The following is an 18,510-nucleotide window of genomic DNA, read 5'->3' on the forward strand; positions in this document are numbered from 1 at the left end:
CTCGCCGCCGACTAGAACAAAACCCGTGCGTAAGGCCCGTTGCTTTCCGCGCGGGCCTCAATAAGCCATCAAAATACCACAGATGGTACCCAGTAGGGCAGTAGTAGTGCCTAGCGGGTTACCGGGGCCTTGGTTCAAAAAGCAGGAGTATGAACGGGGTGGGTTTTAGTCAGTCTGACACTTCCACTCGCATTGCACAAGCCGGGACGAGAAGTCATTAGATGATTTTCCCCCCTTAAATAAAAAGTGTTATTCAGATGTGTGTGTAAGCCAATTTCTTCAGAAAATCCTTTCTCAATCGATAGTTTAAATAGAAGCACATTATTCCTTACGTACCTACTAATTTAAACTTATGTTTTTACGAAAGTATGAAATAAGAATATTATTATAGTTAGTCTTATCATAAGTTCCTAACACACACAATACACTACATCTTCCGACATCAACTTGGTAAAGTGTTTGTACGTTTACTCCTACTTCTAGACTTAAAACTATTTGTATTTAAACTTTTGTTTACGTTTTCTCAACAACCTACGCTCGCTTTGTTATTCATTTGAAAATTAACTCAGCTTACTTTACTTTAAAGCGTTACTCTGTAGTTTTTTTACAAAAATACTCAGACTCTTCTGTATGAAAAGAGAAATGTAAAAATATCACAGTGGCTCCATAATGTTTTGTTTTTAGGAAGATTATGCTAATTAGAGAGAGAAGAGATTTAGATCATTAGTATAATGTAATGTTTTATTTTGTTGCAGTACATCGGGACAATGGATGTGCCTCGCCCTACCAGCCGAGTCGAGATCGTCGCTGCGATGCGACGCGTTCGTGTGAGTATGCCTTTATGCTGCCGCCGACATTTATCCAATGCTACTTGTTTTTATTCATTGGCTCATGCAAATGTAATCAATGTATCAGTTTAACATCACTGGTCAGAACTTTTAACGTGCCTACACTGACTATAAATACATAATTATACTCGTATATTATTATCTATTAATAATCTTGAAGAATTATCTTCCAGTGTGTAATGCATTCTCACGACAAACACTATTTATGTAGGAAAATAATTCTATAATTTACGACATGAAGTTGCCAAATCCATTAATTAGAATTCGCTAATTTAAGCTCTAATGAAATTCTCCCGAGAATCAGAAGACAAGAAAATCCATATCATCTATAACAAAAGATTAGTTAAATGTAATTTGTAACTACGTAATTGCCCTCAGAGGTAACCTTAACCAAACAGAATGAGACACTAGAACCCACCGTTGGGCGATAAAATTGATTTAGTCTAGCTTAGTTGGCAATTTTACATTGTTTAGTAACAAGAAAATGTAATGTAATGAACCTGCGTCAAATTCATTCAGAAATAATCTAAATTTACTACCTTCATACATTGTTATAGCTCGACATGTAACGCAAAAAATTGGCGCAATTTATTGTTACTTTTTCAAACACATCCATATTTCTTGTTTCATGAAATATTTCTAAAACTGGAACATCTGTGTCGGCCTAAAAAATAATTTATGCAGACAAAATGATTTGAAACATAATCCATGCGAGGCCGACTGAATCCTCTAAGCTCCGTTACTTATGACGAGCTTACTTTTTCGACATAAACAATATTGAAAATCATCACTCAACCTTACTGAATATGTAAAAAAATACGTACACCTTAAAATGCTATGAGGCTAGATAAATGATAGTGCTTAAGTTACACCTGGTTTGCCATTCAAGAAAATTATGTTCAAAGCATCGTGTATAGCCTTACTTGAAGATAAGGTACAGGCAATCTATGAGATTGGTCACCTTTACCTCAACGTGGAAAAGTATATTTTAAACAGGTATATTTTAAATAGGGACAAGGAAAATCTAGGAGGTATAGTATCAAAATGTTTAAGTCAGGATTACGTATAGAGCTGGCTAAGACTTACAGAATGTTTGTTGAACCCCGCACTTAGGTATTTGTCATTCAGTACGTGTAGGAAAGGGGCAAGTGTACGTATATTCACACGCAGCAATATTTCCCCCTGCGTAATTTGTCGCCCCTGTTTCAATAGACTTCTCGTTTCATCCCACTTAAGGCACATATTTCTTTCTTACTTACGAATTTAATAACAAAAATTTTGTATTTAATATTGCGCTCATTCCAATGTAAGTAGCTTGGTAATGGTTTGAACAATTCTTAACTTTTATATTACTTCTCGAGTTTGCTTTGTTTGTATTGTAATCTATTTCAAATTGGAATGTATTTTTGTTTATCGTATTTTGTCTTGTTTGTGGCATTGCTGTATTGGAAATATAATATTTTGATTCGTTTTAAAAAAATCTCAATTAGTAATCTATATACTAATCCTAAGATCCGCAGTGTGAACTATCACAGTAAAACACTTCCCAGCAGAAATTTCTACGATTTCCAGCTTTTGAATTTAATATCGAAAGTTCACTTTTCCAGTGTAACCATTAGTTCTTTTGTAAGCAAAAAAGGGAATCAACTTGCAAATATCGGAGGCGAGCAAACTTGTACCGAGAGATCTTCACGAATAGTTTTTGCAATTCCGTTTTCATGACCATTCGTGAACGAAACAAAACGACTGGAAGTTTCCTTAAACTTTTGATAGAGAAAATAGACTGTGGAAGTTAATCTGTATCTACAGTGAAATAAAAAATTCAGAGACTAAGGTACGTTCAGCCCGGTGAATACAATTTTGTTTTACGCTAAAAGTATCTTGACTGACTTGACTACTTGGCTGTTAGACGCGCTGCTTTTAGCGAATGCATTCGGATAATTTAGTTGACTTTTAAGCAAGGCGCACAAGGTATCACACAGTCAATTAGGATGTAGACACGTTGCTCACAAAGTTAGAACATAATACTGGATTCTGAAACTAAAAATAGTGGTAAATGACACGTTCTAAAGGAAAATTCTACGATGTAATAAGAGGCGGGGTATTTTCCCTTCTAGCACACACGTTTTTAATTTGCAAGGATCAGAAGTAATCTACTTACTTTTATACTGAGTTATGCATACACGTATCACGAGTTTCTCATGTAAATGCGGTTGATTAGATAGTAGATACATGTGCCGTCTTTTAATTTCATAATTATACAGGACAATATCACTAACAAACGTATATCAGTTGTATGTTTATTTGATTGGGATGTGGGCTACATTTGTCATTCAAAAGGCCGGTCACAATTCATTTGTGGTACTTGTTATGCAAGCATGACTACAAACCATATTTCTGTCATATGAAATTACTCCAGCGTGGTATTCAATCAGCTAGCTATTGTAGAACATGTTGAATGTAAAATAGTACGATTGTTTCTAGTGACTGCAACAAATTGGGTACCTTTTTTATTTATTCAGCTAATTAGCCGGTAAGGGAGGGAAAATTTGGCGCTCAAAGCCGAAATGGTCGAGTTAGATGATAATTTGTTTAACTGCTCATTACTGTTGCTTCGGAAACGGACCGACAGCAAATATTTCCTAATTTAAACCAAACTTTGCATCGTACAGTCCAAAAACATGATATTTGTCGTTTCTCCTGATCAAAAGCTGACTTTGCTGAAATAAAATAAATACGTTGTAGACGTTTTAACGTAGTAAATGAGCATTAAAAATATTAACAGCATCACACGGTTTTATCGTCCGTAAAAACACGATTTAGCGCAAAATAAACTTCGAAGTAGACTTACTGTCAAAGGATTTGTTTCTTTATGAATTCGGATATTTCTCTTTTAAAAGATTGTGAATAACGTTTGACAGATTTAGGAGTATTTGGGTTCACCATTATCGTTTCACAAACGTGATGTGATCGGGGTGCGATAATAATATCGGTAATGTTACATTGAAACACCGCGAGGGGGCGCTGTCGTATCTGAATATAAATGACTCTGTTTATAAACCGCTAAACATTACCTCAACATGTTCCTATTACTTTTTCTGTTGCTTTTTTAGGGTTCCGTAGCCAAATGGCAAAAAACGGAACCCTTATAGATTCGTCATGTCTGTCTGTCCGTCCGTCCGTCCGTCCGTATGTCACAGCCATTTATTTCCGAAACTGTTGGGCCTACATAGTTGAAACTTTGTAAGATGGTGTATTTCTGTAACCGCTATTAGAATTTTAAATAAAAAATAATAAATTTAAAAATTAAAGGGGGCACTCCATACATGGAACTGATTCAAAAAAAAAATTTTTTCTGCTTACATATCCGTGATGGGTGTCTATGGATAGGTCTTTGAAAGATATTAAGGTTCCTGAAACCACTTTTCGTCAAAATCAATCGTTTGAAAGTTAGACGCTTCCAAAGTGAAAAAATGTGTCCCCCCCCCCCCTCTAACTTTTAAAATAAGAGAGTGAGAAAACTGAAAAAAATATATGCTGTAGATTTCAATGGAAACTAACAACGAAAATTGGTTTGAACCAGATATCATAATTAGTTTTTAAGAAATAAAACATTTTCAAAAACCGCAAATATAACTTTGTCGTTCATACAAACACTATGTAAAACCAAGTTATTTTACAACTTTTATATTATGTCAACTACTTGCTGTTACGGAACCCTTCATGAGCGAGTCCGACTCGCACTTGGCCTTTTTATTCATATGTAGTAAGTATCTGTAAAATACTAATGAAATATCATTGCAATGTTAACCTGTACTCGTGCCTTTAATTAATGAAATGAATGTAATGAATTTCTTTTTTTGGCAATAAGGCTACAAAAGAGCACCTTTACACATCAAAATTATTATAAAAAAATCTAGATGAAGTCATAGAAAACATCTAGATGGATTAGATTAGACTGAGCCTTAACTGCCATTCAGATGCGTAACAATGTCTTACTTAAAGAAACCAGTTCCAATCAACTTGGTACGTCCTTTCTGAGGTCTGTTGTCTTGGTGGTATTCTGGACCTAAATTACACAATATTGATTGTTTTTAAAGTAATATTGAAATTCTGGGGAACCTCCACGTAAGTAAAAGAGATCTATCTATCGTCTAGCAGTGGACTGTTAGATACGTGCTAATAATGTTTTACTTGAAAAAAAAAATAATATTAAAAATGCTGATTTAAAACAATAAATGTATCAGCATTGGCTTTACACAAACAAGTTTTATTAGCTTAGAATTGTATTAATTTAAGTTTAGTTGAAACTATGCAAACCTAACTGTTTCGGAAGTGCGGTTTCAGGCCAGCTAAGGAACTAACACAAGAATTGCTGATGCTTTACAAATAGTTTCATACCTACATTTGCTAGGCTATGATAGAGTTACAAAGTATTGAGAGGCTTGTACCCTAAAATTTGACATCATAGCTGGTCTTTCATTATAAGAAATGTTAGAAGGCATTAAAAAGTAACTCAAATTAAAATTCTTTGTTAGCAGACTATGGGGGGGGAGGGTTAGCAAGATGTTCTTAAAAAAATTATAAATCGCCTAAAGGCTTATATCGTGCCTAAGTATTATTTTGTGTTCTATAACAGACACAATGACAAACCTCATGCAATATCGAATACATAAATGGCCTCGTACTTTTTCATTAACCAATGAGACATTACAATTATTATTATTTTGGAAACCTCATCAATAAAGTCCAATAGCTACCGTGCGTACTCATAACCCAAAATAAACAAAAAACAGTACATTAATATATTGATCAACTCATCGACGCTGAAAGTAATTATAAGATTGGTGTGGAGTTGTGGAGTAATTTCCTTCCATGACGTCACTCGCTGTAATCATAAAAATACTCGTGTCTCTATGAAATACTGATTCGATTACCTCGAAGATTCCCTTTACATTCACATAAAACATAAATATACGAATATGATGTGCTAACTTGTTGATTGTACACAGAGTATTCTTTGAAGAAAGAAATCTTTTTTTTTCTGGTCTTTTATCAAAAATGGTCTAACTGCCAGAGTAACAGAGTCATTTAATGATCGATTAAACTATTCCTTAGTAACCATTTTGTTCCGAAATTGCAAAGGACTGATTTATATAACCATTCAATGACTGAGCGCGGTGGTATATTGTAGAACAAAAATTGAAGTACCGACTCCCCAAAAAAGAGGTGGATCTTACTAGGAGATACTTAGATGACGTGTAAATGGACCAATGAGAATGTATATAACACATCGTCAACTAGTTTTGAGAACTTTTACACATAAATGCACGGAAAATTAAGTCTTAAAGGCACAGTTCCTGTATCACATCTATCACGTAGACTTCCAGACCTCTTAATAAGAGCCACTTTGCTTAATTACTTACCTCTCCTCAATGTAAGCATTCACAGCTTTTACCTTTACAAAATTATATTGCATGTATGTAGGTAATAGGGCGAATCCATTATATTATACTCGAGTTTCGAGGTACAGGTGTGTGTGAAATAATTATAATTGTTGCTATTTTCATGGCATTACACTTCTAAGAAATTCTAAAGTTAGATTAAGAGTGGCTGTTTTGTTAGTACTTCTGTTATTTTGGTGTTCATGACGTGGAGTAAACTTGCATTCAAATAGCCGTCATTAAAATAAAGTTTAATAGCAGGACTTTGAAATAGTGACTTTATTCTTACATAAAATGTCATTATATATTAATATCGTATATATGCAACGTCATGCCTTTTATCCTCGAATGGTATGCAGAGGTGCACATTACGGCACATAATATAATATCTTCTTAGAATAAGAGACTAGTAACTGCTTGAAAAAAATCTTCTAACCACTGTTCAAAAGTACAATCAAATTATCTTCAGTACTACATAAATGACAGCTAACAAAATTATCACCCTCAACCACTCACGTCCAATTACATAAGAGCAATACTACCTAACTATAGGTACACCCTTATCACATAAAGAAAATCAGGTGGACGAACAATTACTTTCGTTCAACACTAGGAGATTTACTCTCTTCGTCTAATTGGAGGTAATATGTTTTGATTTAGGTTAAGACCCAAGACCATGTGGTGTGCAAACATTCTGTTATTTTTGCCAGCTAACCAAACTCTGGCTACCCTCGTCACAAACTTATTGTGACAACGACAAACACACTAGATAAATGCTATAAGAAAAGCCCTTGAAATAATAGGGGGACTTACATTCTGTCTTTAATTACAACCAAATTACGACACATGAATAAACAACTTTATTATTAAGACATTTAGAGTGAATTTTCGTCACATTTGTTATGTTACGTATTTTCTCAACAAGCTTAATAGAAACCGACCGCATGACCGCTATTTACTTTTAAATTTGAATCTGATAGTAGTTTATTTTTACAGTACGAATTCAAGGCGAGGGGTGTGAAGAAACGTAAGGTGACCGTCGATGTGTCGACTGATGGAGTCCGGGTAACCACCAGGACCAACATTACCGTTGGCAAGACCAAGGTGAGCACACATTTGTTCTACTTTTCAATAGACAGACTTAACAAATGGAGTCAGTATACAAAACATGCCGATAATCCAAAAACAAATAATACAATCATTTAAGATGTTAATGTTTAATGTTTAATCAGCTAGGAATGGAACCTAACACACACCTACTAAGGACAAATGACGTGACAAAATCCCAACTAGCGTTAATTTAATACAAAATAGGTCATATTGTATTAAATAATAGCTCTAGCATTGTTGTTGAAAGGTATCCTTAGCGGTCCACGGAATATTTTAACCCCACTTAAAGTTACATTTACGGTGAGGTTGTTAATATAATTACAACCGACAATGTGAAATTTGGGTCGTGCAAACCGGGATCTCAGTATGAGACCAAATAAATAAATTACATCTTTGCACAAAAATAACAGAAGTGGATAAATATAAACCTGTTTTATGTCAAGAAAGAATTGTAATACATATCCAGTTTGCACAAAATATTACTCAATACTTGTGTTGGGCTTTTATTCATGAAATATTGTCAATTCACATCTACCCGTTGGAACACGATCTCAACTTAAATGGAAAACTTCAATTGGTGTTTAAAAAAGTTTGATTGATTTCACGAGCCAATGATTTAATAATTCAAACAGAAAAAGTTCCAAGCCGTTTAAAAATGCAATGCAGTTAGGAACGGCGATACCTTGGAACTGCTACATTTCCATAAGTAATATCTTTATTACTTCAATGTTAGTTCAATTTGCCTGTTAGCCTTCAATTAGACTTTGCTAGACTTTTGCGTTAACGTCAGAAAAGTTCTACTTCAATTGAACACGTGTTTATTGAATCTTTCTTCGACACAAAGATAAATCTAGCAGCTAGTTTCACTTGATCTTGGCAAATATTTTTGCTTATGTTGTACAATTAGCTACGTTCAGAATCTCGTCAGAAACCCTCGTTTTGTTCGCGCTAATCGAGTCATTTTCTAATTGGGGTTCTATTGTTGGAAGTCTCGGTGGAATTTGTTCAGCATTTAGAGCAAATAGCGTGTAACTATTGTACAAAGAGGCAGAAAAAACTAAAAGCAATCAGGGCTTGATTAAGATTTTTTTGTCTAAAAGCGTGGAATAATTGGGATTACATTCTGGCTTTTGCAATAGATTTTGGGAGACATTATCTACTGTGTGACGGGCTGATATAACGACATATTACTAAATTATCTCTTATGCGACAGCGGTGACACTGATTTTTTCTCGGTGCTCGTAAATCATGTCGGGTTATAATAGACGCCTGTCAACCTGCTGTCTTCAAGCAGCCGCGGCGCTCCGAGCTTCCATTGTAGAATCGATTCTTTGTTACCCCTGAAGAGGAGTAACCTTGGTCCACTCTTCATTACTTCAAATACTTATTTTAAAGAAAAATAAATCCATTCCAATGTTTCTTGTTATAAATTAAACGGAGCATTATTTTTCCTTGGCCATTTGTTCGTAAACAAATTGTTATTTATTGTAGAAACCGTTCTTATTGTGTGTAGAGTAAGTAATGTAGGTACAATGCTTTAGACGATAATATTAAAACCGTCCACAATTTTTAAAATAGGTAGGTACTGTAATAACTTTACAGACAAATTTATTAGTACATTTTGCGACAAAACACAATTTATTAAATATTTCTCCTGGAGTATTAGAGTAAACGACGTAAATACTTAAGATTATTTTGTTGTACAAATTCTGAAACAATTTTTAATCTAGCTTAAATCTCATGTGGAGACTGAAAACATAGAGGGAAAATATTAAATTCTGGTCAGCATTTTAGAAGCTTAAAATCGCAAAACAAAGAGATGTACAGGACACCGAACCACGTAAGCTCTTAGGACCATCCTATTTGCAACAATAGAAACGCTTAAACTTAGTTTCATTTCATACAAAATTCAGAAACTACATTCAATTTTGAAACTAAATTTATGTTGGAATAAAGTTTTAATTTTGTTAACACGTGTGGATTTTGAGCAAATGTTGGTTTGTTTCAGACGAGCACGAAGCTGTTTGGCCGTGGAAAGACTACTACCACGATCAAGGAGGACGAGATTATGCATCATCCCATCTACCGCATCTTCTACGTGTCCCATGACAGCTCCGATTTGAAGATCTTCTCCTACATCGCTCGTGACGGTGCCACCAACGTCTTCAAGTGCAACGTATTTAAGAGCAACCGAAAGGTTAGTTTCTCTTAAGAAATCTCCAGAACTATAATCTTCTCCTTTCTTTAATTTCCATCCATTAATTTTCATTTATTTATTTTCTCGTGAAACGCATACCTCTTGATCATTAATAACAATAATTAATGGTAACAAAACTGAGAACGTTCATATAAATAAAGTCGGAAAAACATGCAAATCAATGTCATCATACATTCGTCGTCAGTTAGTTAATACTGTATGCATTCACTTATGTTGTCCCATTAAAAATGGATGTATTTTCGTGGATATTTTCAACCTGTAACCTTGTGTGACCGCGACGTCTGCGACAGCTTACCGTACCTATATTAGTTCAATAATAATTAAAAAAACGCCATCTATTACCGAATTCAATTTATATTTAGAATCTTTTCCATTTAGAACCAATACCGAAATATTACAAAGGTTAACAGACAACAGTGTTTCGTAACAATAATACAAATTGGCCTTCCGACTAAAGAGCAACAGTTAATAAATATCCTCAACATCAATTCGGGATGGAAGGGAATCTCGAATTCGCGAAAGATTAATAAATATCAAAGATTCGTCGGCACCCTCTTCTACAGAATATCTCTCATTCATCCGCAATTTAGGAAGGTTTACTCGTAATTTACTGGACTATTAAATCCATTCCATAGTAAGAAATAACGTTAGAAATATCAAAATGGCTTCAATGCTTTTATTTGGATGATGAACAGAGTTTGAATAGGTATGAATGGATAAGGTAAATAATTGTGAATTTTCTTTCCAATTTGTGCTCAAATAAACGATAGATATCAATTCGCAAACTTTTGATGCCGTCAATAAAATAAATCCGTTAGTAAATCTTAACGGTATTTCTACCTTCAGTGAAAGTCCTTGCGCAAAAAAGACTTTAGAGACAAGAAATTCGTAGCAAACGCAAGGTACCGTACCGCCCTTTTAAGGTACCTAAATCGCACTACATTCCCCCGCTGTCTTCAAAGATAATCCACTTTAAAACGTACGAACCGAAGAGTAAAGGTGCGGTAACGACCGGAGAGCGGACTGTAGATGGCGCTGAGAGTGGTCTCAAGCCAAGCGTGCTGTTTATTAAGATCGCAGGAGCTCGTAAACGGGCCCAGCAATAAACCGCAGCTGCGTATCATTCGCCCGTAGAATATGTGGAAATTACCACTCTACTCAGTAAAAGGTACTTATGCTGATAGAGTTTAATCGATACTGGACTCGGATAAAAGCTTTTAGCATAATGCAAACAATGGAGACTGTATAGGGACCAGTCGTTATTTCTTGCGGTTAGTTGTTCCTGACAGTTCGGAAAACATGACTTCATTAACCGATGTTATTAAAACCACAATCCTCTTGAAACGTATGAAAATGAACTCGTTGTGAACAGAGTTATAAGAACCAATGTACCCACACGTATGCATAACATTATAACGAACCTCGCCCACATACAGCGGCAGTAAATCAACCCTCCGCTCTTTCTTTCTGTGGAAATGTCCCATTCATATCGTGAAAGCGAAGAATCATTCAGGTTAACACGCCACACTTTTTCCCTGTTGTGGCAGTTTTAAGGGGAAAATGTCTGCCTTTTATTCAAGAATCACCTACAAATTAGAAGTTTACTACTTTATGATTACATATCCATAGAAAGAATCTCTTCTTTGAATTCAATACAAAGTTTCTAAAGCTTTCAAACCAATCACACATCATGATCACGTAGTGTATTGACATACAATAACTCAGATTTTCTCACATCTATTTAGAAACACACTCTAGGTGATCATCAATATGTTTGTATGTGCAAAGCGCATGTAATGATATTTTATTCCAGTCAGTTTCTGACACGATGTCGAGACGTGTGAATGGACCCTGCACGCGTATATCCTGACTTTAGAGTAGAGCCGTAACTGGAATAAAATTGGCCGCAATGAACAGATTTCTCAATACGATATCCTATAGTCTTTCACCGACTTCTTCGATAAATAATGTTGGTGTACACTGTACAGGTACAATGAACTACCACATTTTATTTGGTCAAATATTATAATTTTATAAATACATTGATTTAAATAACCATATTCGAAAACCTATTTAACTGAAACACCAAATGTTTAATATTAATGCAACATAAAATTTTATTATTGACGTTTATAAAGTAAATATGTCGTGCGAAATTTTCCAACGTTTGCGAATAATTTTTCCAACTGTTGAATGAAAATATTTTGCACGGCGGCGGGCGGCGCGGCCCAGCCGGCTAAATGGTTGGACCGATAACCGAGAGTGATGACAGATCGCCGATGCACTTGTCGCTCGGCTCAGTCTCGTTGTTTAAGACTAACTAAGTTTGGCTAATGAGTTCGTTGGCATAGGTGTCGTGTACATATAGTTTGTATACGTTCCTGTGGACAGTATAAACCCGCAGCTATTGTCTACTCTGAATAAGACATTTTTGCAATTCATGTCATGCTTAGTCGTATTGTTATAATGATTCTACGGAACAATACTGCGCATTCTAGACATTACATACTCTTGCAATCGCGTATTTCTTTTAAAAAGTTTTGTAATATACAGGGTGTCCCTGAAATCGACGTCCAACAGGCACCAGATGATCGGCAAGGTTCCAAATGTTATCAGAAAAATATAAAAAAATTCTAAGTCCTACAGTTTTTAAATTACAGTGACTTATGTGTTATCCACGAAAAAGTACACCCTGTGCCAGTCTTTTGACTCTTGTTGCTACAAATCTTTATTTTTTCGTCTGCAGTCTTCCTTACGTTGTCCTGAATAGTGCTCCAGTAATATGGAATCATAAATTCTTAGCCAACTGCTTTAGATTGGAAAACATTGTTAGTTTTAGAGGAACCAAATACTCTGAATAAAATTTTCACCTTACTTTAAGTGACTGTACTGAATAAATTATGTATGGCGCTAGTAGTGGCAAATTTCACCAAAGTTGGCGTATTTAATAAGGATTATAAAATGGTATAGCACTTTGCACATTCTTTCTTAAATTCGACACAAAAAAAGATTTTTCAACGAAACTCCGTTTCGATGAATTTATTTGATCTTACTAAAAAATCTTCTAGTGTACTCAAATCATACGTTACAACCTCGTATGCACTAGACAACACTTTGCACGCTATTTGTTATCATCATGTTGAAAATCAGCGAGGATCTCTTGTCAAACAACATTGTCTGTTTACCCGTGATTTCGCTTGCAGCTTTCGTCGGCAATATTACTAGACTTACTAGAGGAACTGATGTTGTGTATCATGTTTCACTAAATAATATTGAATGATTGCAATATGATGTTCATAGTGCATCAAACACATTATCAAATGTGTAGTAAAATCAAAAGGAACGGACGTGGCAGATTCATGTACACAGCATATCGACGCGGTAGTGGTATGATGTACATGAGCCCATACGCACAATTACTCGTTATATCCTCACCAAAAAAAAAAGAAATGGGTGAATCTTCCGATTAAGTTACGTGTTCATGCCTTGTGATCAAATGCGGGATGAAGCATCAAATATTCTTTAGATTGTCGAGAGAGATTTATTTGCACCGTTACAAGGAATTGCAGGTAAAGCAAAAAATAATTTAAAAAATAAATAGTCAACACGGCGCAAAAAAGCCAGTGCTCAGCTAAAATGCCGAAGCCCGGGTACGATGGCTCGAGATGCAAAACACCAGTTCGTCTAGCGATAATATTGCAGACGAATTCTGCAAGCGAAATCACGGGTAAACAGACAATGTTGTTTGACAAGAGATCCTCGCTGATTTTCAACATGATGATAACAAATAGCGTGCAAAGTGTTGTCTAGTGCATACGAGGTTGTAACGTATGATTTGAGTACACTAGAAGATTTTTTAGTAAGTTCAAATAAATTCATCGAAACGGAGTTTCGTTGAAAAATCTTTTTTTGTGTCGAATTTAAGAAATAATGTGCAAAGTGCTAACATTTTATAATCCTTATTAAATGCGCCAACTTTGGTGAAATTTTACTAGCGCCATACATAATTATTCATACAGTCACTTAAAGTAAGGTGAAAATTTTATTCAGAATTTGGTTCCTCTAAAACTAGCAATGTCCAATCTAAAGCAGTTGGCTAAGAATTTATGATTATAACTGGAGCACTATTTAACGTAAGGAAGACTGCAGACGAAAAAATAAAGATTTGTAGCAACAAGATCAAAAGACTGGCACAGGGTTACTTTTTCGTGGATAACGCATAAGTTCCTGTAATTTAAGAACTGTAGGACTAGAAATACTTTTTCTGATAACATTTGGAACCTTGCCGATCTTTTGGTGCCTGTTGGACGTCGACTTCAGGGACACCCTGTATTTTTTCTTATTACAGCAAAATACATAAACTTTTCGCAATTTAAAGTACAAAGTACTTTCGTAGACATTACAGTAAGAAAACATTTATAATGTACACCGGGTGTATCCTAGTAACAAAATTACTAATATCTTCGTTCGTAATAAAACGGTTTACACATTAAGGAAGGAACTAATTTCGCAACCAGCTGTTGTACACCAAAATATTTTCAAAGATACAAATCTCACTTTGGCGAAAAGGTGAGGTTCTTAGACATCTTATATTGAATCGAGAGGAGGGTAAAGTGTTTGCGGGGCCGTTCCTTTCGAAAGAAAAATTATGGGTCCCGAAAATCCGAGCCGTGACCAATAAAATTAACCTCCTTCTATTCGATCCTTTCTCGATAAAAACTCAATATTGCTACTGTATTTGGAACTGGGTTAAAACCACATCGGATGTAAACAAAAGTGACAGGTGCTAAAAAGAATTCCTATTGATATTTCAATACAAAAAGCTTTACCGCGAATTCGAATTGGCTGTCTATAATTAGACGAAGTGACGTTTCCTTTCCACGAAACATTTTCTATTGCTGCAATGTGCGTTTTAGAAGAAAATCTATCACAAATCTATCTTCCTGCTAACCTAACGATCAATAATAAACTAATGATCACATTTATGAAACTAGCTGTTGCCCGCGACTTCGTCCACATATAATAATGACTTCTGACCGTAATTAGTATTTGTTATTTTCAATATTTTCTTATAAATAAAATATTTAATTCTAAAATAAAAGTAGCCTAAATTCTTACCTAGCTGATGTATAGCTAAGCTAAGCCAATAAGTAGTTTACAAGAGTTGAAAAAGGAATCAGATTATAATCTAATTATTTCCTATTCCCAAACAATGATACCCAGTTGAGTACCTACCAATTGACCGATACAATTCCACGAAATATGAAAGATAATTAAAAGTAGCCTTTGTACCGTATGCATAGTGTAAGTAGAGCAAAAATGCAATATTCGCGTGTGTCTCGTCATCTGCCCTCCAAAATTCATTTCCCTTTGTTGCGCCACTTCACTGCACTTAGCCCGCCCGTGACTCTAGATTAGAATATCTCATACACGTACTATGTAAGGGAAAAAGTAAAAATCTGTACATTTTCAGAGTTTTACAAAGGTATCTGCAGACCGAGGACCGAACGTTATTTGATTACGGAATGCGCTTGTGTCATACAGTTCTCGTTTTCTAGAACTCGATAATTTTGAGCCGATTAATCGGTTTCATTCGAGTCGAGTAAATCGTTATCAGATTTTTTTAAGCATATTATCTAGGTAGGTACTTTCGATCTCCATAATATCATTTGGTGACAAAGAGATGAATGTCTGGTCATGCTATTTTTACCGATTTTTCTTCCATGACTGAAATAGATTAGATCAAGTGCATGTACTAAACACCTTTTAGTATAAAATCATCTGTTGCCAACAAAACGGTAGGCTAGGCATCACATATCTTTTCCTCTTCCACACATTAGATGGGAATGTACACGAAACGTAATTCTCCTAAATCCCTGCCAAAGCTGACACTGACATATGGCTCGTATAAAGCTAACCGAAAAAAAAACGAATAACCAAAATTACCCAATAGGCACGTACAAATATCTAGTAATCTAGTGCCCAAGAGATTAGTGCTCAAAAGCAGTCATAGAGTTTCAAGTATTAAGGTCGAATACCAAGCCGAACAAAGTATTATTGGATTTTCGGTTTCATGACGAATTTTCCCGAAGTTATACTGAAAAGCGGTGAAGATATATTAAAGTAATTCTTTTCATACAGGATAGAATTTTTGTTCGAATTTTGAATAAAGAACTGTATCATGCGCATAATTTACAAAACTTCGTATCACAAATCTTATCATTTGTACCCTTAGTACGAGTTTGTTTTACGTCTAAACTAATCGAAACGAGAACGTATTTGGCGCACTGATTAGTTGGTTTATTTGAGCCGGCCAATCAGAGCGCCGTACGCACTCCCGTTTCTCTTACTTTAAACGAAAAGCAAACTCATACTAAGTAGAGAGAGAAATAACCAACAAAAACACATTGATTTACACAATACCTCTACCAACTTCTACATATAAACAAAATATGTGAGTTTCTATCTATATTTCGTTTTCTGTTAATCAGCGATAAAGTTCCAGAGTTTAAAAACCTTTTTCATTAAACTCTTTTATTTGGAAATCGGGTAGCGTAGTAGAGTGTAAAACTAGTTGCCTTTTACGTGCCCTGCGTACTAGACAGACAGTACTAGCTCGTAATTCGTGACGACAAAGAAATGCGATGTTCTTTAAAATACTACACACATTGTCTTTTGTCACTTCCCTGGTTTAATGTAACATTTTTAATACCTAATTAGAACATAGTCTAAATATTTACAAGCAGTTTTGATATCTAGTTATTAGGATACAAATAAGTTTAAAAAGGTACTCCTGGCTGATACTGTACCAGATTTAAGGTTCCTGTTTGCTAAACATACCAAATTGCATATGACGACCAGCACCAACGTTTTACAGGATATTTATGTATAGAGACACCAAAGCATATACCTGGGTCAACGAAAGGTACACGTAAAATAAGATATTTAAACATTTTTTTTTCAATGAGATAAATTAGTAGTCAGAGAAATCACACGAATACACTCGTTTTGAGATCGACCCATCTACCTATAGACTCAAAGTAGTAATGTTATAGGTAGTGAACAAGATTGGGTTGCGATTAAAAAATTCATAAATTCAAACTATCTAGTGCTTTCTGAACATTTTGTAATTGAATCGGATATTTTATGATTATCAACTATGTACAATTTCTACGTAGGATGGATAGCTATATGTACACATGAATGAATGCAGAACGAAAAAAAGTTAGAAATATCTTGTTTTTAATTAGTTCCAAGAGAGATAATGTAAAAAAAAGATTCTTAAAGGTTTTAAGAATAAAAAAAAAGAAGTTAATTATTGTTTGCCAAGAACTCATTGAGACATTAAAAGATAGTCTATTTTAATCTCTTTTTAAGTTTTAAATTGATCATAAAATCGCGTACAAGGATTTCGATTCTTTTTGATATTTTTCTCTAATTGCAAAAATAGGTACTTTGATCATCTGCAATTGATGTTCTAATAATGAGATATACGTTATAACTACAGGATACGCAATTCCTGCTTGGATTACACAAAAATATTAAATTACTACAAAATTCTTAAACCGGTGTATGACGTATAAAACTTTACATCAAAAGTCTAACGTGCAGACAAACAATACACAACGCCACGAGCTACCGAGACGCAAGTTTATTTTCTTTCTTTAAATCATTCAATTAATCGAATCGCGTTCACCAGAAACATTCAAAGAACTTAGACAGTAGTAATTTTTTAAATACAAATACCTAATACCAAAATCATACACGAGAAGAAAAAAGAATAAATTCTCATAATTTGATAGAGAAAATGTTGATATTTACTGACACAGATGAAAGCCGGTTAGCAATAGTAATCGGTTGTTGGCAGTATTATCTAATTCGGGATGATGTACGCAAACCTTCGTTTTATAGACAGTATAAATCTTCAAGTCCACAAGCTACTCGACTTTTATAATCAATTACCGTCTCCGATCACTCGTTCCCGAAGCCCATAAATATTCAACAAGTAACTGAGTTGTTTGCGCTGAATCATTTGCGGCAGCTTTTTAATTACACCAATTGATTGAGAGTATTTTATTATAGCCCGTATTACGATTACGGCTCAGTTAGACATTTAGTAACCGTATAGTACACATAAACTCCTGCCGTTCGCCGACCGGCTACTCGTAGTGCTGTGTAAACTCAAACAAACAAGTATAATAGGGTTACGTTCGCTGTTTGATCCCCGGATAACAGAAACCCAAAGCCAAATTCGACAGTTCGTCTACAAATTTCAACCAAACCAAGTTATAGTATAAAATCAAAGTAACAAAAAGGGAACCGAAATCTAAGAATCCAGTTTGACTAAGAATCATGTCAAAGTTAAGCTTAATAATTTGTTTCTACTATTTGATCTCACAGATCAAATTGATAAAGTGAGTGCCAGTTCCAAGAAAAATAGCCCTCACCTCTTGGTTCTAGTAAATCTGTTTCATAGATAATACGGATCTTGAGCGATGGGAATTCTTGATAAAATATGTAAAAATCACTTTCTTGGAGTAAACTGATGGACGAGGAAAAGTCGTAAAAGAAAATCCGTGACGCGTGCTCGTTTCAGCGATTTTCGATACACCATTTGTCATATATTACATTAACACTCAGTCGAATAACATTTGCCAACGATAAAGTAGCTCGAGAGTAATAAAATAATATGGTGTAGCTATTAATAACAAGTTGTGCCGAACTAAAGTCTTTATAAATTTTATCAAGCCCATTCCTTACGTCGTAACCTGCCACTTCACAATTTAGGGCTGTGATTTATTTTGTGTACATAATTTAAAAAAACAAATAAATTTTAAACAGGTTAAAAAGGGTTCACGTAAATGTCAAGTGTTATCAGCAAGAGTTTTCC

At 34.9% G+C, this 18,510-nt stretch overlaps 1 protein-coding gene across 2 annotated transcripts in view; it reads left to right on the plus strand.

Moving 5' to 3' along the window:
- Nucleotides 1-18,510, plus strand: part of LOC118263689 (carboxyl-terminal PDZ ligand of neuronal nitric oxide synthase protein) — a 153,758-nt gene that overhangs the window by 100,961 nt on the left and 34,287 nt on the right. For both annotated transcript variants that reach the window (XM_035575839.2, XM_035575847.2), the window contains exons 3-5: nucleotides 756-827; nucleotides 7,289-7,396; nucleotides 9,411-9,599. In XM_035575839.2, the coding sequence (XP_035431732.2) occupies nucleotides 756-827; nucleotides 7,289-7,396; nucleotides 9,411-9,599 (369 nt within the window). The remainder of the gene's footprint in view (nucleotides 1-755; nucleotides 828-7,288; nucleotides 7,397-9,410; nucleotides 9,600-18,510) is intronic.

Source organism: Spodoptera frugiperda, chromosome 25, assembly GCF_023101765.2.
Source record: "Spodoptera frugiperda isolate SF20-4 chromosome 25, AGI-APGP_CSIRO_Sfru_2.0, whole genome shotgun sequence".
In the NCBI taxonomy this organism is placed as follows: Eukaryota; Metazoa; Arthropoda; class Insecta; order Lepidoptera; family Noctuidae; genus Spodoptera; species Spodoptera frugiperda.